A 21,907-nucleotide genomic window follows, 5' to 3' on the forward strand; every position below is an offset into this window, starting at 1 on the left:
CTGAATTCCTCCTGATCTTCCCTGCCCCTGGTAACCACTAACATGCTCTCCATCTCTATACATTAATTTGAATTTTTCTAGATGCTTATATAACAGCCATGTAGTCTGTTCTCACAGTGGAGGAAAGGTTTGGCTGTTTTTCAGCTTAAATATTTTGAGATTCCTTTGTGTTATATCTGTCCCAGCAGATTGCCCTTGGCTGAGTCAGGCTCCACCCCATAGGTAGACTAGTTTACATATCCGTTTGTTGGTACTTGTACATTTGGGGTGTTTCCTATTTTAAGCTATTTCAAGAAAGATTCATGTATAGGTACTTGCTTTGATTTTTCTTGGAAAAGGACCCAGGAGTACAGTGAATGGCTAATACAACAAGCGTTCAGAATTTTTGTGTGTATGGATGTTTATTCCTGGGTGGCTGTGTAGATTCCTGGAGCTTGGAGTTGCAAACAGTTGTGGACTGTTGTGTGAGTGCTGAGAGTCCAACCTGGGTCTTTAGAGCATCTAGTGCCCTTAACTGTTGGGCCATCTCTTTAGCTCCAAGTGTTTACTTTTTTAAAGTAAGCATTTTAAATATAAAGTTCACACATGACTAAAGTGATAGCAGTGAAAAACAGTAAACTTTGGACTTTTCTTCCCTTAAAAACAATAAGATAACCAGGCAGTGGTGACACATGCTTTTAAACCCAGTGCTTGGGAGGCAGAGGCAGGTGGATCTCAGTGAGTTCCAGGACAGTCAGGACTATCCAGAGAGACCTTGTCTGGAAAAGCCAAAACTAAAATAAAATACAAAACAAAACACCCAAGTAGAGCAATGGATCTCAACCTTCCCAATGCTGAGAACCTTCAATACAGTTCTTCATGTTGTGGTGACCCCCAACCATAAAATTATTACGATGCTACTTCGTAACTGTAATTTTGCTACTGTTACGAATTTTAATGTAAATATTTGAGGTACACTATTGGGGTCGAGACCCCAGGTTGAGAACTACTGGAATAGATGCTAGGCTTCTGATAAACAATATCAGATGATGCTATGTTAAGTCACATTACACCACAAAGAGGAAACATTGGTTTAAAAATTGTTTTCTGGCCTGTGGACATAACTCAGTAGCAATGCGTTTGCGTAGCATGCATGAAGCCTTAGGTTCAACCCCTAGAACCAAACATCAACAACACAGTAAGTTTGAGCTCTAGGTAGTGACTCATGACTGTAATCCCAGCACTCAGGAGGCAAAGAAAAGAGGACTGAGTGTCACAGGTTCAAGGCCAAGCTATCCAGGACTACATAACAAGACCCTGTCTCGAAAAATCTGGGTCAGTGAAATGGCTTAGCAGGTAACAGCACTTGCTGCCAAGCCTGACAACTGAACTCAGTACCAGGACCCATATTGGAAGGAGAAAACCAACTCCTGCACATTGTTCTTCAACTGCTATAAGTGCACTGTGGCACACGCACACTCCCAAACAAATAAATAAACAACATTATTAAAAATTCCCCAAACCAAAAAACAATTTTTTAAAATCTTGCCAAAATTCCTACAAATATTCTTGGTTGACAATTTTTTAATACTAAAAAATAATATTTAAAAAAGCTCATTTTGATTTTTTTTTTTTTTTTTTTTTTTTTGTAAATTGTAGGTTCAGGCAAGTATGGTGGTCCATGGCTGCAAACCCATCCCCCAGAGACAGGATCAGGAAGTCCTCTAGTACAAATCCAGCCTTAGCTTCATAGCAAAAATCTGGTCTCAAAAGAGAGAAAAAGAAAGAAAACTCAACAGGCCCAGAGCAGTGATTAGCATTGCACATTTCCTGAGAATTTTACATGAGTCGTGACCTGTAGCAGCCACATTCCTTGGGTGATCGTCATAGCAAATGTTTTTATTTTTTTCTACTACTAACCTTCAGGTTTCTGTTCTCTTTACTCTCATTCACTATTTTTATTTTATGAATATGCACGTTTTGTCTGCATCTATATCTATGTACCATATATGTGTTCGGCATTCATGGAAGCCAGAAAAGGATGCTGGAGTTCCGGGAGCTGGAATTACCAGCATTTTTGAGCTGCCAGATTGGTGCTGGAAATCAAGCCTGGGTCTCCTGGAAGATCTTAACCGCTAAGCCATCTCTGTAGTTCCTGCTTTCATTTTTAAGGAAGAAATAGGCTATTCAAGTTATTCTGTCTTTAAAAAAGTTGAATTTTATTATTTGTGTGTGTGAGTGCCCATGGAGGCCCAAGGGCCATCAGAGCCCTTGCAGTTGAGTTGTAGGTGTCTGTGATACAGAAGTAAGTGCTCTGAGCTGCTGAGCCATCTCTTCGGGGCCTTATTTAAATTGTTGTTAAGGAGACTATCAGATACTATGGCAGATCAGAAAGACAGAACACCCTTTTTATCAGTACTGTATGGCATGACACTGGTAGCTGTGAGCCGTGCTGGCCTCACAGTGGCCGTAGGGAGGCATATTTCCTTGCACGTCCTTGTGCTCCTCACTTGTACCTTTACCTCTGTCAGGTTTGCTTTGTGTGCTTCAGCTGCTTTCCATTTTGTTAATATCTTCACCTGTGCCTTGTTTTCCATCCCTGCTGTGTCTTCTCACTTGCTAACCCTGATGGTGTTCACCCTGCGGGGCAGAGGAGCATGCATGTACTCTCACTAGGCTCCAAACCCTGTGAGGGCGGGGCTGTCTCCTCACTCAGTATCTCATCCCACCCACTGGGATAGTGCTGAGTCATATTTGTTGAATGGACAGACAGGTTTCACAATGAATCATTTTAACCTCAAGTTACAAGGAAAGTGGTGGGCCTCAGAGTTCAAATGGAAGACAGACACCAAAGCCACCCATGTTTTCCCCTAGCCTAAGCTGTTCCATAGCTGTAAGGCATTAAACACCCAGAGGAGGGCTAGCAGGCAAAGCAGGTAATTGAATTGAAACACTACACCTAATTTCATAATTGATCAAATACAGAAACATAATGCAGTCAGTTTTCCATAAATCCAATAATGAAAATACTGGTTTTACTATCTGTAAAATTTGATTTATTTTGGTTTTAGACTTACACAAATTAAAATGACACAGTAGGGACAGCTTGTAAATCCAGAGGCCTTTGTAGGATTTTGAGATGTTACCCAAAAAATACTTTATTCTCATGGTGAGAGTCACAAGTTTCATTGCCTCCCTGACCCCTACATTCTGCTTGTTTACGGAATCTTTTCCTTTCAAGATAGAATTGAATTTTTATAGTATTTTCTAGAAATTATTTAAAAAATGTTTTTGTTAAATCCACTCTTTGTATTTCCCTTTGCCATTCCTTGTTTTATTATGCACCTTTCCCTTTAGGAGCCCTCTTCTTTATCATGATGTCTCTGGGGCCTCTATCTGCCTGTCTGTCTGTCTCTGTGTCTGTCTGTCCCCCTGCCCCATCTCATACTTCCTTACAATGTACTGCACTTACACTGAAGTACTTAAAACCCTGGGCTGAGATCTGTACTCTACCCAGAGCATTCTCGGTTTGTTCCATTTCTTACAGCATGCTGTGTTCTTCTGTGGGCTTGTATATGGCCAGTACCACACCGAACGACTATTTTGTGGCACATACTATCTCATAGGCATTCATATGTCTCAGCCTCCCTAGGACCTGATGTAGTTACCAGCAAATAGTTCCCTACAAACCATTACCTTTCTTGGGCTGTGGGTTTCCTTTATGTGAGGCAATGGATTGCTGGTCTTCCTGAACAAGAGGCAAAGGTTGTAGCCATTGCTTTCGCTTTGGTGCTCTGGGCTTAATAGGTTAGACTTCTGGATTCTGGATTACTGTAGGGTTTTTGTGTAGTTCAACTTTCTATCATGGATTGTTAGCAGTTTTCCTGCCCTCTTGTTTATTTCTCTGATTCTTTGAACCACTGCATGTCTTAAACCCACAGATATCTGAATTAGGCAAAAAAATTCTGCTGACTGAGGGTGACATTTTTCATTAAAAAAGAAAAACTTAGTGGGACTGGGGACCTGGTAGTTACTTATACAGCCTGTATAAGGCACTGCAAAAACAAGAACCAAGTAAAGGAGTTCATTCATCCCACAGATCACTAGTTAGAGCCACCTGTGTCATTTAGAAGTTTTTCCCAGGTTAGATGGTGGTTCTTGAATGCCTTGTAGACTCTAGCCTGAGATAACTCTAGCTTCTCCCCAAAGCTTCCCTGTATGTGCTTGGACTTTTGTTTTTCAACAAGCTGTTCCAATTATGCCTGCTTCCTGAAGTCAGAGCCAGGCTCAGTCAAGGCACCAGGGAATTCTCAGTCTTCTATGACTGCCTTTGGAAACCCCACCTGTGACCAGCTAGCTCGTCCAGTAGAGCAAGCAGCACCTCCAGGGTAAGGGTTTCTCCCCAGACTTGAGTTCCATCACCCAGCTTCTCCCCCTGCTTGAGTCCCATCAGCCAGCCCTCATCTAACTTTTCAACAGAAGCAGCCTCTGTGTCTCTTTTTAAGCAGAGACAAATACCCACCAAACCCCATGTGGCCGCCCGTCAAAAGGCCTCTAATAAGTAGGCAAACCAGAATTTAGACATCTATTAGTCTCAGAACAGGAAAGTAATTAAATTCTTAAAACATTTTGTTAAAGTTTAACCTGGTCTTCTGAGGTCAACATTTTGTTTTGTGAGGTGTGGCTCACAGATCTCTCTTTCACATCTTAAGAAATGTCACCTGTTAACCTAACTTGAGAATGCTAGTGTTTTTCTGGTGTCAACATGGGTGTGTAGTCAATGAGCAAGAACTGAACAGTCTGCTCAAGGCAGGATCGAGACTTCTTTTTTTCTAATTTCACACAGACACGTCTTCGGCCTCTGAGGATGAGGGCTCTCTGAGACGCCAGGCTGCGCTCTCTGCTGCCTTGCAACAAAGCTTGCAGAATGCTGAGTCCTGGATCAACCGCTCAATTCAGGGATCGTCCACCTCTTCATCCGCATCTTCTACGCTGTCCCACGGAGAGGTCAAAGGAACCAGTGGGTCTCTAGCTGATGTATTTGCCAATACCCGAATAGGTAGGAGTTGGATCTACCCAAGAAGCCCACCTAATGTTCCATTTGGCACCCAGTATCCTGGAAATAGTTTATGATTGTGTTAGGTTTTCAATGTGGCCTAAAAAATATGATCACAAAGAGCAGTTCATGAGACTGAGAAGGAAACACCAGCATTATATTTGTTGCATAGGTATCACCAGCATTATTGATATAAATGTTGTTCACCTGAAGCCATATCTATTTCCATAAGCAATACTGAAGCTGCAAAATAACACCAGTCTTAGTATGGGTTTATCCCAGAAGAGAAATGGCCCCTATATCAGATTTCCCAGAAATATTGTCTATATTTCACAAAACATAACATATTTAATCTGAGCAAATTCTACACTAAGCATTGTCCACAAGGCCTTTTTGTCCTTAGCCTAAAGACTGGATTTATGTTGCTTGCTGTGGTGATGTTGCTGCATGAGAAGTATACAGGCTGAGGGTCGGCACGTCGAGCTGCTGGCTGCTGCTGGTGCTATTGTATGGTGTATAGCTGTTGCTTGGCTCTGCTTTATGTATTTGTGAGTTTTGTTTTTGTTTTTTCTCAGGTCTCTACTTTATACCTACTTGGTGGCACCAATTGCACTAAGTCATGTCCTCGCACTGTGTCTGATGTCTTACTCTTTTTTCTTGACAACCAGTCACATTTCATTATCTAATTGTCATCTCAGTATCCTTTCTGTATCACTTTATATAATATTTCAATTTGATTTCTGAAAAGAAAGGGCTGGAAAATTATAGTTTAGGGTTATACTTTTTAATGAAGATAGTGACCTTGTAGGTAGAATTGCCACATTAAAAAACCATACATCATCATGGTGTCCCACCCTGCACTCTTTGGCCTTCTCTGTGTCACTGAGCAGCCATACATAGACAGGCATGTTCCCCTCCACTCTGTGTCACTGAGCCCCAGGGCAGCCATACATAGACAGGCATGTTTCCCACCCCTCTGTCACAGAGAACAAGCAGCAGAGTCATGGCCAGGAGAATTTATTGATGAATATGTCTAAAAGAAAACTTTTTCACTTGAGAAAGAAATCCAAATACCTACCTTACATTGTCTGGATTTTATTAAGATGATTTCATGTGACTTCCTATTTTTCTGTTAATTTTTCTAGTTGCAGAAACCATCTAATCCAGTATTGCTGCTTTGGGATGTTAGCTCCTATGGAAGTAATACCTGTTCCTTAAAAGAGAGTATAATCTACAGGGTATGGTGGCTCATGCCTTTAATCCCAGCATTCAGGAGGCAGAGGCAAGCAGCAGAGGTAGATCTCTGAGTTCAAGACTTGCCTGTTTCCATAGTGAGTTCCCAGACAGCCCGGGCTATACAGAGAGACTCTGCCTTGAAGATGAGAAAAGACTGTGATTGTATGGATTACACATTGGTGTTGCCGTCTTGGTATGCAGTCTAGATTTAGTTTAGAGCATGTAGGGATTTGACTTTGATTTTGTAAAATGTAAATTGTCTTAAATGTAATTAAGTCACCACCTGCTTTTCTTAGCAATTTATCTTGAACATCTTTTAAATATTTATAATTACGTTATTCTTCTTGTGATTTTAAAGTATACTACTATTTTTCTATGCCTTAGTTTATTTAGCCACTCTCTTATTTTGGACAATGAAGTAGTGTGCAGTGCTATCCTCTTACAAAACTGCTTAGATGGACATCCTGGGTCAAATACAATATAATACACATTTATTTTTTTAAAGATTTTATTTATTTATCATGTACACAACATTCTGCTTCCATGTATATCTGCACACCAGAAGAGGGCACCAGATCTCATAACGGATGGTTGTGAGCCACCATGTGGTTGCTGGGAATTGCACTCAGGACCTGTGGAAGAGCAGTCATTGCTCTTAACCTCTGAGCCATCTCTCCAGCCCATAATACACATTTCTAATTGGGTGCAGTGGTGCACACCTGCAGTCCCAGCAAGTGGAAGGTTGAGGCAGGATTAAGGCCAACCCAAGCAACCTAGCAGGGATGCCTTCTTCTTTTTAATTTTATTATTATTATTATTATTTGTTGTTGTTGTTGTTGTTTTTCATGACAGGGTTTCTCTCTGGCTTTGGAGGCTGTCCTAGAACTCGCTCTTGTAGACCAGGCTGGCCTCGAACTCACAGAGATCCACCTACCTCTGCCTGCTGAGTGCTGGGACTAAAGGCGTGCGCCACCACCGCCAAGCATGCAGGGATGCCTTCTTAAAACAACAAACAGCAGCTGAGTGTGGTTGTGCAGCACACCTGCAGTCCTAGCATTTGGGAGCTGAAACAGGAAAATCCAAAAAAGAACAGACTTAATGCTTTTTTTTTTTTTTTTTTTGCCACATTATACCACATTGGACTCATACCAGTTATGTTTCAAACTTTAAAAAGTATTATTTCTAAAACTGATAGTAGTAGACCTTTGAAACACAGAAACTTTTCTCTTACATTGATCTTAGAAATTACATTTCCCCTTTAGTGGATTTTCATTATTTTTGTGTCATATGGTATGCATCCTCTAATTTCCTTCTTCAGGTGTTTTCTAATTTGTGTGTGTGTGTGTGTGTGTGTGTGTGTGTGTGTGTGTGTGTGTGTGTGTGTGTGTGTGTGTGGTATAGCTTCTTTCAGTAGCTTTCTTGTAGCTTAGGTGGCTCACTTTCTCACAGCAGTTTACGTTCCATGGACACTGAGCAAGATGGTGTGCACCTGTGATCCCAGCACTTGGAAGGTAGAAGCAGGAGGGTTAGCTGATCTGGCTGACGAGATCTGATCTCAAAAAACAAAACTCAAAAGAACTTTTCCATTAAGGAGCATATGTGGGCTAATCTCTATTTAGAGGAAGAGATAGCCTTGCCTGAATGGGTCCAATTTAACTATGGTCTGTTTCATCAAAATTAGAAGTTGATTTTATCTTGTTTTCCTTCCTCTGAGAACATGGGTCTCTGACCCACTCTAAGCTACCATTTAGAGCTTGGGTAGAAAGGGAAACATCTTAGATAAAACATGACATAAAGAAGTGTTCACAGAACTAGAGAACTAGTGGTAGATTGGGCACTAACTCACTTGGTTCCATTTTGAAATGACTTTTAGACCATTGGATTCGTATTATCCACTCTGTATAGAAAATAATGCTTTTCAGAAACATTGGCTATTGTGATTTGATCTAATAATTAATACTACTCAAAATCCTGTAATTTATTGTTTTGGAAAGCTGATATGCTTTGGTTTGCCTTTGTTTCTCTCCAATAAGTTGCTAGTAGACTTTGATTAAAAAGTTTGTTTTAGGGCTGGTGTGATGGCTCAACAGATAAAAGCACTTGCAGGCATCCTTGGGACCTACAACAGAAGGAGAGAGCTAACTCACAATACACGATAATAATAATAATAAGTAAATATTTTTTAATGTTTGTTTTAAAAGAACTAATGATTTTTATTCCTTCTAAAGCAAAAGATTTAGACTTGGTTATTTTTGCTTTAATACCATATGATTCTAAGTTATGTCTTTTCCCCTCAGAGAATGTCTCGGCTCCTCCGGATGTCACTGCAACTACCTCTTCCTCCTCCTCCTCCCTTCGCCCAGCAAACATTGACCTGCCCCCTTCTGGCATAGTTAAAGGCATGCACAAAGGATCCAACAGATCCAGCCTTATGGATACGGCTGATGGTATGGCGTCCCTTCGTGTAAGGTTAGGGAGTGTATGTTAAACTGGGAAAATTAAAATCCTACCCAGCAGCTCCTCCCAGTTGTCCCAGCTGCAAAGACACACTGCCGTTGGCTCAGTCATAGTCAACATACAGAGTCCCTCTTGTCACTTTTTCACACTTGGTGTTTATGAAAGGTACTATGAGCCAAGTGTGGACAAAAAAGAGCACTACAGGAGAAGAGGAACCCTGGGGAAACCTTTCAGCTGTGCACTCTGCACAGCACTGTGTTTGTCCCTATTGTCATAAACTTGGTCATGTGTATATTTGGTCCCTTTCAAATAGAGTAAGGTGGGCAAAAAAAGGCCAATCATCATTAGAAATAAAATCTGGGAGGAAGGAGGAAGGGAAAGAAGAGTAAGAAAGAGAAATCACAAAGTTTCAATAAGCAAGGCATTTAAATCTTTAAAAGTCTCATTGGTAATAAAAAGCCTAATAGTTAAGTTTTTTAAAAAGAGGCAAAGTCTTTTGAGATAATTGAGGAAATAAAATAATTTATTGAACCCAGTGAACTACAACTTAGTTTACCATTATTTTTCCTCTTACAGGTGTTCCTGTCAACAGCAGAGTATCCACAAAAATCCAGCAGCTTCTCAGCACTCTGAAAAGACCCAAACGGCCCCCCTTAAAGGAGTTTTTTGTGGATGACTCTGAAGAAATTGTGGAAGGTAGTAGTAAAGGTGCCAGAAGCATGCACTCACTAGCAGCCAGCACACACTGGGTGTGTACGCAGTAGCTCACCCAGTGGCTGTTTTCCCTAAAGGTCATTTGTGTGTTAGGTCTCAGGGAGAAGGGTCAATGAAATGGATGATGAGGACAGGGAGCTTAGCTGGCCCCTGTTAGTGTGTGTGGCCTTTGAGCTCAGTCAGTGATTCAGAAGTGTGTAGTGTGTGAAGGGAGAATGGGGGAGGGACGGAGAGGGGGAGAGAGAGTGCCCATATGTGGAGGTCAGAGGACACTTCTTAAAATTGCTTCTCTCCCACCATGTAGGTTCTGGGGATCAAAGGGTTTAGGCCAGTGAGATGATTCAGCAAGGCCATCTCACTGCCCTAAACACATAATTTTAAAGTTACTTGCAATTTGTATTTTTTAAGAGTGTAGATAATAAATCCAGCCTCAAGAGTTTGCCTACTCTTTCTTGTAATACAGATGGGGCCTGTTATTGACTCTGCTAATGGACACATACAAGTTTACTTTCTAGAATACAGAGTAGTAGATGGTAAAGACATTTAAAGACATGAAAATGCACTTCCTTCCTGCTGTTTGTGACTTAGAGCAGTCAGGGTGGAAACAGGTGAGCCAGTAGGTTTGTGATGGAGACGATGAGAAAGGTAAGAAGTCAGTTCTTTGTGTGGCTGAAGACAGGTCAATCATCAGAATTTATTTGTGCAATAATTAAAAAACATTCACTGATGAAATCATGATTTCCTAAGAAAACTTAAAAAGGGAATGGGTGGTCGGGCGTTGGTGGTGCATGCTTTTAATCCCAGCACTCGGGAAGCAGAGGCAGGCGGATCTCTGTGAGTTCAAGGCCAGCCTGCTCTCCAGAGCAAGTGCCAGGATAGGCTCCAACGCTACACAGAGAAACCCTGTCTTGAAAAACCAAAAAAAAAAAAAAAAAAAAAAAAAAAAAAAAAGGAATGGGTGTGAGTGTGGGTAAAGAGCAGCCAGCCGTTCTACATGATGGGGGCGGACAGACACACACACACACACACACACACACACACACACACACACACACACACACACACACAGAGAGAGAGAGAGAGAGAGAGAGAGAGAGAGAGAGAGAGAGAAAGAGAGAGAGAGAGAGAGACTGACTCTTATTTGTGTAAAGAACTAAGAACTAAGCCCTATCAGTTTGTGCTTGTTTTTGTGGGGTTTGTTTGTTTGTTTGTCCTGACACTAAAAGTAGACTATAATCGCATCAAAATAGTAATGGAATTTGGCATATTGGAGACTAGTTCTGATCTTTGTCGGGTTCTAACAGCATTTTACTAATTGTAAATAGATTTCTTTGACTAATGGTCATTTTTGGAAAAGAGAAGCATGAAAAATTGTGCATGAAGCCCTAGTGGGAAGTTGTGCCTACCAGGTGTGCACAATCTCTGTAGAGATGAAACAGTTTATTAACAGTAACTCCTGGGTAATCCTGTTAAATTTAGACTAAATGTAAGGGTCTGTAATGATCTGAAAATACTATGTAAAATAAGGTGGTGGTGGTGCACGCCTTTAATCTCAGCACTGTGGATGTAGAGGCAGGTGGATCTCTGTGAGTTCAAGACCAGCCTGGTCTATAAAGAGAGTGCCAGGACAGACTCCAAAGCTACACAGAAAAACCCTGTCTCTAAAAAACAAAAACAAACAAAAAAAAAGAAACAAAGAAAGAAAGAAAAGAAAAAAGGGAGTGAAATGAGTATTTTGTCTTTTGTCAGAAGAATGAATTCAGAGAAATAAATGCAAGTAGAGATCATTGCACTAATTAAATAAGCCATGGTTTTCTTGCAGAATCTAGATTTGTGTGTGTGTGTGTGTGTGTGTGTGTGTGTGTGTGTGTGTGTGTGTGTGTAGGTCCTAAACAAAAAGACTGAGAAAGGAGAAGGTAGTCTTAGCAGAGGTGGGGCTGAGAGACAGAAATGGAATTCACGAGATGTTGAAAGCAGCTGTGAGCACTGTTTGGGGAGAGGGGGCCAGCAGGAAGGGGTAGGAGCGGTGGGGATGAGCAAGAATGAAGTGTAATGATACAGACATTTAAAATTCTGTTAGCAAATCCAAAACTTTGTATGCTAACTCTAAAAAAAGAAAAGATCAAAACAAACTTGTACAAATCCATCATAATAGTGAGTTACAAAGAACAGGATATATTCTTATTTTTAGCTGTTTATACTGATTTATTTTGTGTGTGGGGGTGTTTTCCCTGCATGCACGTATGTGTACTACTTTCATGCCTGGTGCCCACAGAGGCATCAGATATCCTGAAACTGGAATTGTAGACAGTTGTAAGCTGACATGTGGGTGCTGGGAATTGAACCTGGGTCCTCTGGAAGATCACCTAGTACTCTTAACCACTGAGCCATCTCTCTGACTCAACTACAGCATGCACTAGGGATATGCACACAGCAAAACCAGGACAACATGGGCATTGAGTGACTACATACTCAGAGAGTTCAGGAGAGAGAAGATCACCACCTGAGTTGAGGTATTATTATTGCTGTCTGTGCCCCTGGTGCCCTCTGTAGGTATGTGTGCAATATTTGTTTTCTCTGTAGATATGTGTGTAATATTTGTTTTTTTCAGGGTGCTTTGTTGAGACAAGAGACTTGGCGGTATTCCTTGGCCGACCTTAAATTTGAGCTTGTTCTCCCTTCAGCCTCCTGAACTCTGGGACTGTGGGCAAGGGCTCCCACACCCAACTTGTTCACATTCTTAGTTTTTCATAGTCTCTGCACATAATTGGTACACAGTAAATACTTAACTGTTTACTCTATCTGTAAATTACCTTTCCTTCCATGAGAATGTAGAATTTGGGAATATAGAATTTAAGGCTGAGCACAGTGGTAGACAGAGGCAGATAGACGGCTCTCTGAGTTCAAGACCAGCCTGGTCTACACATTGACTTCCAAGCCTGCATAGTGAGACCCTGTTCTAAAAAGAAAAAAAAACAGCCAAAACCAATAATAAACAAAAGAAATACTGAATTTAAAGTTATTTTAATAGTGGGGCGGTGGTGGCGCACACCTTTAATACCAGTACTTGGGAGCCAGAGGCAGGTGGATCTCTGTGAGTTTGAGACCAGCCTGATCTACAGGAGCTAGTTCCAGGACAGCCTCCAAAGCCACAGAGAAACCCTGTCTCAAAAAACCAAAAACAAAAAAGGAGGAGGAGGAGGAGAAGAAGAAGAATTATTATTTTAATAATGCTTGTTCACTGTAGAAAAACCTACAGTGTAGTTGGGCGTTGGTGGCGCACGCCTTTAATCCCAGCACTTGGGAGGCAGAGGCAGGCAAATCTCTGTGAGTTCAAGGCCAGCCTGGTCTCCAGAGCAAGTGCCAGGACAGCCTCCAAAGCAATACAGAGAAATCCTGTCTCAAAAAACGAGAGAGAGAGAGAGAGAGAGAGAGAGAGAGAGAGAGAGAGAGAGAGAGAGAGAGAGAGAGAGAGAGAAAGACCTACATTGTATAACGAGTATAAACAGTCCCTTAGAGTCTGGTGTAAGTGTTCATCTGTCTCTCACAGTTCCCTCTCAGCTAACACTGTTAAGCAACCCTTGCATTTGGGGCACTATCAACACTGATGGGAGTAAGAGACATCTCTCCCCTGGATTCTGGGACTCCTTGGGAGGATGCTGGAAGCCCTAAGGTTGCCCTTTCTCACTGGGAGACTAATCTAGAGACTGAGGAGATTATGTGTTTGAGAGATTAGAGTTGTGTTAGGGGCATGTAAACTTACTTCATCTTCTTTCCTGTTTGCTACAGTACCTCAGCCAGATCCCAACCAGCCAAAGCCTGAGGGCCGACAGATGACACCAGTGAAGGGGGAGCCCCTTGGAGTCATCTGTAACTGGCCCCCTGCACTGGAATCTGCCTTGCAGCGCTGGGGCTCTACCCAAGCCAAGTGCCCCTGCCTGACCGGGCTGGACGTGTCCGGGAAACCAGTCTATACACTCACATACGGTGGGTCCCCACTCTGCTAAGAGTTTTTGAAGACTAGGAGTAGTGTTTCTCTTGGTATTTTTCAGTTACATGTGTTTCAGTTATTTAATTGTACTCTTATGTTCCAAGAACTGTTGCCGAACGTTTCATCTGTTAGAGTGACATTGGTAAGCAGCTGGGTTTTAAAGATAGCACAAAGAAGATTCATTTCTACTTTTATATTAGAAGAGGATTTGTTTTTGTTTTGTTTTGTGTTTTTGAGACAAAATCCATTTAGCCCAGGATGGCCTCAGACTTGTAGCCAAGGATGGCCTTGAACTCTTAATGCTCTCTTAACCTCCTGATTTCGGAGATTGCAGGCATGAACCATGGCACCTGGCTGGAGGAGGATTTTAGAAAACATTTTGTCAGTATTAATGGTTGTGGAGAAGGAAAACCACCGCATTTAGATCTGCAGACTGCATCATCTTGCTTATAATAAGCACACAGTTCTATAAAGAATAAAATTAGGGCTGGAGAGATGGCCCTGAGGTTACGAGCGCTGACTGCTCAGAGGTCCTGAGTTCAATTCCCAGCAACCACATGGTGGCTCACGACCATCTGTTATGAGATCTGGTGCCCTCTTCTGGTGTGCAGATATACATGGAAGCAGAATGTTGTATACATAATAAATGAATAAAATCTTTTTTTAAAAAAGAATAAAATTAATATGTTTCCATTTTTATAGCTCCTCCAAGTGCTAAGGACCTTTCTCATTCATTTGACACCTATGAGTCCACCCATGTGGCCCCTAGAACCAGCTTCTCTTTTGATCTCAGTTTGTTTTATGTTTTCTGTAAATAATTTCACTTAGTAACACAGTCTGGACTCAGAACTAGAAGTCTTCCTGCCTCAGTCTCCTAAAGGTTAGAATTGTTGGCATGAACCCCCATACTCAGCTTTCTTTCTGTTTGTTTTCTTTTTATTTTTTTAACTATTTGAATTAATCCTTCCAATCTCAAGTAGCTCATGAGACACAGATGATCTGTTCTTCAAAAAAACCTAGGACAGAACCAACTGCTTTTTAGTCTTGGATGTAAAACAAACAAAAAATGTTGCTCTCTCTTTAAAGGGATACTTGAGGATACTGTTATTACATCATAAATTTTTTTTTTTTAAATGAGCCATGTATCAGTGGCATTCAACCTTAATCCCGGTACTCAGGAGGCAGAGGCAGGCAGATCTCTGTGAGTTCAAGGCCAGCCTGATCTATAGAGTGAGTTCCAGGACAGCCAGGGCTACACAGAGAAACCCTGTCTCAAAAAAAAAAAAAAAGAAAAGACAAGAACTTGAAATATTAAGTAAGGCAGGGTGATGTTTTATTTGTCCCAGGGCAAGAGTGGCCCTTCAGATTACCTGAAAGGCTGCTTTGGGGAATGCTTGCTGTGTTGGGGAGGTTGGCGCTAACTCATCACAACTGGCCTGTCTTAGTCAGCACACTGAACCTAGTGCTCTCTGGCTGGAGTAGGCCTATAATTTTTTTTTCTGTCTCATTGTTTTCTTTTTCTAGGAAAGTTGTGGAGCAGAAGTTTAAAGTTGGCTTACACACTGCTTAATAAACTGGGGACCAAAAATGAACCTGTGTTAAAACCCGGAGACAGGGTAATTTGTTTTGTTTTGTTCAGAAAGGTGACATTTGTTTCTAATACACACATCTTGGGCTTTTGTTGTACAGTGGTAAGATTTACATAACCCCCTTTTTAAAATGCTTATTTATTTGTGATAGGTGTACAGGTGTGTTGCCTGCACGTGTATCTGTACCATGTGCCTGGAGCCTGAGGATGTCAGAAGAGGGCATTAGATTCCCAAGAGCTAGATAGGGTTGGAAATGGTTGTGAGCTCCCACACGTGTACTGGAAAGGGAACCCTGGTCCTCCGTAAGACAAGCCAGTACATTCAACACAGCATTTTCCAGCCCCAGTGTAGCTCTTATTCCTAGAAAATAAAACCAGTTTAGTCTAGAGTCCCAACTGTCCAACGCAGCACTAGGTGTTGGTTTTGTAGTTCAGAGACTTTGGGCCTCTTTCTGGAACTGTTTATTGAAAAGCCGAGGTACTAAAAAGGGAAAATCAGTCTTTCTAAAAGTAAACACTTTGATGTTGACTCAAATCTTTGCCTTTATAAAACTGGCTCTTAAAATTGTTAAAGGCAAATTGAGACTGTGTCATTTAGTTCTTAATTGAAAGTGACATTATAGTTTTTGTTTTTTTGTTTTTTTTTCCGAGACAGGGTTTCTCTGTGGCTTTGGAGGCTGTCCTGGAACTAGCTCTTGTAGACCAGGTGTGTCTCAAAGTCATAGAGATCCGCCTGCCTCTGCCTCCTGAGTGCTGGGATTAAAGGTGTGCACCACCAACGCCCGGCTGACATTATAGTTTTTTAATTTTGATATTTTTGTTTCCCTGTTAGTAATGTACTGAATATGTTTACTTCCTGCCATTCAACATTACTGTTTATTTGTAATTTGTAGAATGAAATACCAGCTACTACACAGCAATTTTTATGAGTTAACTTATATCTGTTGGTTTGTGGGGGTTGGGGCCTTATGGAGGTCTTAATACAACCCTGTCCTTCCACTACCTAAGTCCTAGGGATTAAACTCAGGTCATCAGGCTTGGTGGCAAACACTTTTAGGGTATCTTATGGACCTTCAAGTAACTCTTTTAAATGCTTTTACAGTGTGCCAGAAATATTTAAAGTGTAGCTTTTACTATGTAAAGTGACACTGAGGATTTCCCATGGCTCACTGAACCCTAAGCAGGTGGTGTGCCTCCTCAAGTGTCAAGATGGCAGTTTGTAAGCAGTAAGGAAATGGTTCTGTGGAATTAGTCACTTTTAGACCTCTAGGACAGTTTAAAGGTTTAGAGTGGACTCAACCTTTGGAGTGAGTTTAAAGAATCTGATTGCAAGTGGAGAAGCAACAGGAATCAGTGATCAAGGGGCTGAAGGAATGGCTTACTGGGTGAAGGGCTTCCTGAAGGCACTCCCTGAGAGATGCACAGCTTTAATATATGTGCTCTCTTGAGATGCCTACCACATTAACCCTGTAAGGTAAATTGCCTTAGGCTTCCTGACTAGTTAACATATTAGGCAAGCTGTTTGCTATTGAATCACAGCTAAGATTAAGTGAAACATTTTACCATAATGATAATGAATTGCATTTTTATTTCTCAAAATGGGTAAGTTTTATAGTTTTGTCTTTGCTTTTTCGTGTTGCTGGGAGTTGCAATGGGACCTTATGGGAGGCAAATACTTTCTGAGATTCATCCCTGATCCCAAAATAGACAGTGTAACTGTGGGGATGACAGTGCTCCTACCAGATGTTTTTGTCTTTCTTAGTTACTTAATTTCCTTCTGAACAAATAACTACTAAATTGTTTTACTTATTGTGTTCATGGAAAATTGTGTTCATAGAGTTAATCAGTCCATACTCCACTTTTGTTAAATGTCTTTGGAAATTTTAGGTTGCCTTGGTTTACCCCAACAACGATCCAGTCATGTTTATGGTGGCTTTTTATGGATGTCTCCTGGCAGAAGTGATTCCAGTACCCATAGAAGTACCACTGACCAGAAAGGTAACATTGCTATATTAAATGCCCTTCGCTGTGATACAATAGGCATTGGACTGACTTAGAGACAATAGAAGCAATGTGATTGCTGGGCATGGTGGCCTATGTCTTTCATACCAGCACTTGAGATGCAGAAGAGGGTGGCTCTCTGTGACTCTGAGGCCAGTCTGGTCGACAGAGTGAGTTCTTGGACAGTCAGAGCTACACAGAGGGATACTGTCTCAAAAAGAAAAAGGAAGAAAAAAAGAAAAAAGAAGCAACATGGTTTATATTTTTGTATTTAAAAGATTTATTTATTGCTTTATTATGTCTACAGTGGTCTGACTGCATGTATGTCTGCTTACAGGCCAGAAGAGGGCACCAGATCTCATTACAGATGGCTGTGAGCTACCATGTGGTTGCTGGGAATTGAACCCAAGTCCTTTGGAAGAGCAGTTAGTGCTCTTAACTGCTAAGCCATCTCTCCAGCCCAGATCATATTTTTAAATACTCAGCTTTACTTTCCAAAAACATGAAAATTGTTAAAAATTAAGTAGATATGAGTGTCAAGCAGATAACATATCTATCACATTATCACTTTAGAGGCTTATATCTGAGTGTGCAAGGGTTACCATTCATAGAGTACCATCTCCTATACCTACTTTATCAAGGGATTTCCTTTAACTACCTAACATAGCCCAGAATGGTTGAGTGGAAGGTGGTGCAGTGGTGGAAGGGACTGCTCCAGAGTGGAGAATTGTGTTAGGACTTTGTCAGCCCTGATAGTAAAGATGACAGCACAGATTTCCATTTCAGGTTGAATGGTTTTTCCCTGAGCTCTTTACACTGGCCATTTCATGCTGTTTATTACTGAGAAATTGATGGTTGAGACCAATATGAATGTTGATTTAAAAGACAGCAGTTTTTTAAGTGATAAGACCCAAATTGGTGGCATTGCTAAGGTTTTAGTTGATGGATAGAGTCTGTCTTTTTATTACTTAGGAAGGAAATCATAAGTTTCCTCTTAAGGTGGTAATACTTACCTAGTTTCCTAATGATACTTTGAAGGTGGTATGTAAATACTTTAGACTTTGCCTTTGATTGCTTTTGCTGCTATTTAAGGTTGAAATTTATTTCCTTTAAAGTAGAACATAAGACTAGGTGTAATTGTCTGGAAATACGGGCTCTGATATATAGCCCATCTGTGTTATTTATGTTGTTCTGGCCTGGGTAGCTGCTATTCTTAGATCTGGGGGTAGGAGTGTAAGAAGAAAACTGTGTTAGAATTTATTTCACTTGCCTTGAGAGTCAGAGAAGGTCACACTGGCTTAGGGTGCATGCTTTGCAATGTAAGGTTAAAGCAGTGTCTGGTTGTGCTTAGGGAACCCAAAGAAATTGTTTGGAGCCATGTTGTCTCCAGCTCCGGCATTTGCCAGCTGTCTGTGCTCCGGGGCACAGTGGGTAGTGCTGGAACATCTCTAGGTGCTGTTGCTAAGCATGGTGTGTTTTTGCTCACTCACGCTCACACCCTCACTGTGCTCATTATTTTTTCCCACAGGATGCCGGAGGTCAGCAGATTGGCTTCTTGCTAGGAAGCTGTGGGATTGCCTTAGCTCTCACCAGTGAAATTTGTCTGAAGGGCCTGCCAAAAACCCAGAATGGAGAAATTGTACAGTTCAAAGGTGAATACTATTCAGACCCAGGTTACCGATTGAAAGTCAAACCTGAGTGCTTCAGGCTTTTATTTTTGCTTTTGCTTTTGTTTTGCTTTTTTCAAGGCAGGATTTCTCTGTGTAGCTCAAGCTGTCCTCAAATTCACAGAGATCCACCTTCCTCTGCCTCCTGAGTCCTGGCTAGTTAGAATTTTAATAGAGTAACAGCTAAGGGCTTCACGTGTATTTGTTTGTTTTTAATTCTTACTTACTTGAGATAGGTACAGTAATTATGCCCATTTTTCAGGTAGGAAATTGTGAAACAGAATCCCCAACCCCAGCTAATAAATGACAGAGCAGTGATTTGAACCCAGTCTGTCTGATTCTGTTGCCACACTCTTAACCTTTGTGCTACTGGCTGGAAAGGCCTAGCCACCCCTGTGTACATTAAAGCAGGGGGACAGTGGAGGTACCACAGGCTTCCACCGATAAATGAATCTCTCTGTTGTTGAGGACCATCAAGGCGGCCTGTTTTTATCATGTGGAATGAATATTCTTTTGAAAGAATCTATAATAAAAATTAGGTATTTTATTGATGATGAAATAATCTTAATATGTTCTCTTGACATTTAAGGTGTCTAGTTCAGTGTGAAGTCCTTCAGTGGTGGCTTAGGCAACTCGATTTTCACTCTGGGTTTGATTTAGGTTGGCCTCGGCTCAAGTGGGTTGTAACAGATTCCAAGTACCTTTCAAAGCCTCCCAAAGACTGGCAGCCCCACATCTCACCTGCTGGTACGGAACCAGCGTATATCGAGGTAAGTCTGGAGGCTTCTGTGTGTTTCCTGGCTTTCCTTTAGCTTCAGGTGCATGTTAACGAATGCTAAGAAAGAAGTTTCCATTTTGTAGCCTTGTAAATGCCCTGTAGTGGACCTTCTGTTACCGTTAACTTGAGGCAGAGTTGGAGTTTATTAAAAGAGATTGTTTGTTTGTTTGTTTGTTTGTTTGTTTGTTTGTTTTTCGAGACAGGGTTTCTCTGTGGCTTTGGAGGCTGTCCTGGAACTAGCTCTTGTAGACCAGGCTGGTCTCGAACTCACAGAGATCCAACTGCCTCTGCCTCCCGAGTGCTGGGATTAAAGGCATGCGCCACCACCGCCCAGCTTTTTAAAAGAGATTTTAATGTAGACTTGAAGCATAAGAGTTAAGAGGAAAAGAGGTACCCAGGAAGAAAGTTAAGACACAACCAAGAGTGTTGACATTGTGTGTCCCCTGTGCTGGTTTTTGTCATTCTAACCTCTCAGTCTGGAGGACACTGGGCCTTCTGGAAAGGAGCCTGCAGAAGTCTTGGGAGAAGCACTGGTGTAAGAGAGGTGGCTGACTGGCACAGCACTGTGCTGCTGTTCTCAGAGTCGGGCAAAACAGTGGAGGATTGAGGGAAAGCAATGAGTTCAACAGACAGAAAGTTTTAAAAAACAAATAACTGAAGGGCTTGAAGGTTAGTGTGGGACCATGACTGGCTGACAACAGCACTCAGACCGAATCTGTTTGCACAGCCCTCAGGGCTGAAGACTTGAAATTCATTTCTTCATTAATTGGAGTAAAAACCCAGAAAGATTTCAACTTCCTTGTTAAATTTATTTTTTGTTTATTTTCCTCATTTTTATATTGTTATTTGTGATTTATTTTTATTATAAAGTTAGCCTTGTCAGTTCTGTGCAGTATATTTGATTCATATTCATCATTGCCCCTGACTTCCCAGATGTACCCCTTTTCCTACCCACCCAAATTTGTGTCTTTTTTTAAACTCAAAAAGTACCTCCATATAGTCTTCGATGTGTAACCCTTCCACTGGAATGTGGCCAACCTTCTCTCCCTTTTAAGCACCATCAGTTGCCAGTAGCTCCTCAGCTGGTGGTGGGGCTTGATGCCCACCTTGCCTCTCCATGCTGCGATTTTGTCTGGCTTGAGCTTGAGCAGTTCTTGTTCATGCTGTCACAACTGCTGTGAGCTCATATGGGCAGCTGCCCTGCTGTGTTCAGAAAACACTCTCCGCATCACCATCCACTAGCCCTGATTCTCACTGTCTTTCTGCCCCACCTCCTTCTGCAGTGGAGTCTTGGGAGGAGAGGTGTGATAGAGAGGTGCCATTTAGGTTAAGTACTCTGCATCTTCCATTCTTTGCCCCTGGACCAGTTGTCTGTCTCGGTTAATCACCATGTACTACGATAGGAGGCTTCTCTGATGAGGGTTGTACTGATCTGTGAGTGTAGCAGTAAGTTATTAGGTTTCAACTCATGAACCTGCTCGATGGAGGCAGGGAGATACTCGATGGTAGGAGAGAACTGATCTCCACAAGTTCCTCTAATCTCACATGTGTATCATGACATAGGTGTCCTTCCAGTAAATAAATAGTGTTGTTGTTTTTTTTTTTTTTAATCTGCTCTATGGACAAGGAGACTGAACTTCCAACCTTGGCAACTGTCAAAAGGTCAAGTGACTGAAATCCTGTAACTGACACTGTGCCCTTCATCTCTGTGGCATCTTAAGACTTTCTCACCAGCTATTTGCCAAATTGATTAGTACACACATCCATGAAACTTTTTAACTTTTTTTTTCCCTTGGGTTTTTCAAGATGGGGTTTCTCTGTGTAGCTTTGGAGCCTGTCCTGGAACTAGCTCTTGTAGAGCAGGCTGGCTTCAAACTCACAGAGATCCACCTGCCTCTGCCTCCCGAGTGCTGGGATTAAAGGCATGTGCCACCACTGTTCGGCCTGAAATCTTTTGTAATAACAAGTATAGGTAAAACTTGAAATGACCTTGGCCACAAAAGAAGAGGGCAGACGTACTATTGACTGCAAAGAGAGTAGTTTTTAAGGAGAAATCGGAGGATGTCTAAAAGACAGTCTAGTAAACAAAAGCCCGTTCAGTGATGAGGCTGCTCTCGCCTGACTCTCTGGGCAGATGTGTTGTATCACTCTCCTCCTGGAAACTGGAGCTGCTGCTGAGTTTGGCCCTTTACCATGCAGTCCTCCTTAGCCCCTGGCCTCAGGCCCTGCTACTTTAGATCCACTTGTTTGAGAGCCTGATACCACTCTCAGGATTCTGCTACTGAGTTGGAAACTAGTAAAGGGTTGGCAATAGGAGGGAAATAAGGATGACTTTATTATATAAAAAACATTTATCTAGGGACAGCTGAATAGCTCAGCAGGTAAGCACTTGCCACTCTAGCTTGATAAGTTTGACCACAAAACTCACATAAAGGTGGGA

The 21,907-nt window shown here is 41.7% G+C and overlaps 1 protein-coding gene across 3 annotated transcripts in view; it reads left to right on the plus strand.

The window, feature by feature from the left end:
* Dip2b (disco interacting protein 2 homolog B) overlaps positions 1-21,907 on the plus strand; it is a 190,604-nt gene that overhangs the window by 104,100 nt on the left and 64,597 nt on the right. The window contains exons 5-12 of one of the 3 annotated variants that reach the window (XM_027396570.2): positions 4,826-5,038; positions 8,569-8,718; positions 9,305-9,424; positions 13,232-13,429; positions 14,958-15,049; positions 16,909-17,019; positions 18,551-18,674; positions 19,350-19,459. In XM_027396570.2, the coding sequence (XP_027252371.1) occupies positions 4,826-5,038; positions 8,569-8,718; positions 9,305-9,424; positions 13,232-13,429; positions 14,958-15,049; positions 16,909-17,019; positions 18,551-18,674; positions 19,350-19,459 (1,118 nt within the window). Of the gene's footprint in view, positions 1-4,825; positions 5,039-8,568; positions 8,719-9,304; positions 9,428-13,231; positions 13,430-14,957; positions 15,050-16,908; positions 17,020-18,550; positions 18,675-19,349; positions 19,460-21,907 lie in introns of all 3 variants that reach the window. The other 2 variants (XM_027396569.2, XM_027396571.2) reach the window with 2 other exon arrangements.

Source organism: Cricetulus griseus, chromosome 2 (assembly GCF_003668045.3).
Source record: "Cricetulus griseus strain 17A/GY chromosome 2, alternate assembly CriGri-PICRH-1.0, whole genome shotgun sequence".
Lineage (NCBI taxonomy): Eukaryota > Metazoa > Chordata > Mammalia > Rodentia > Cricetidae > Cricetulus > Cricetulus griseus.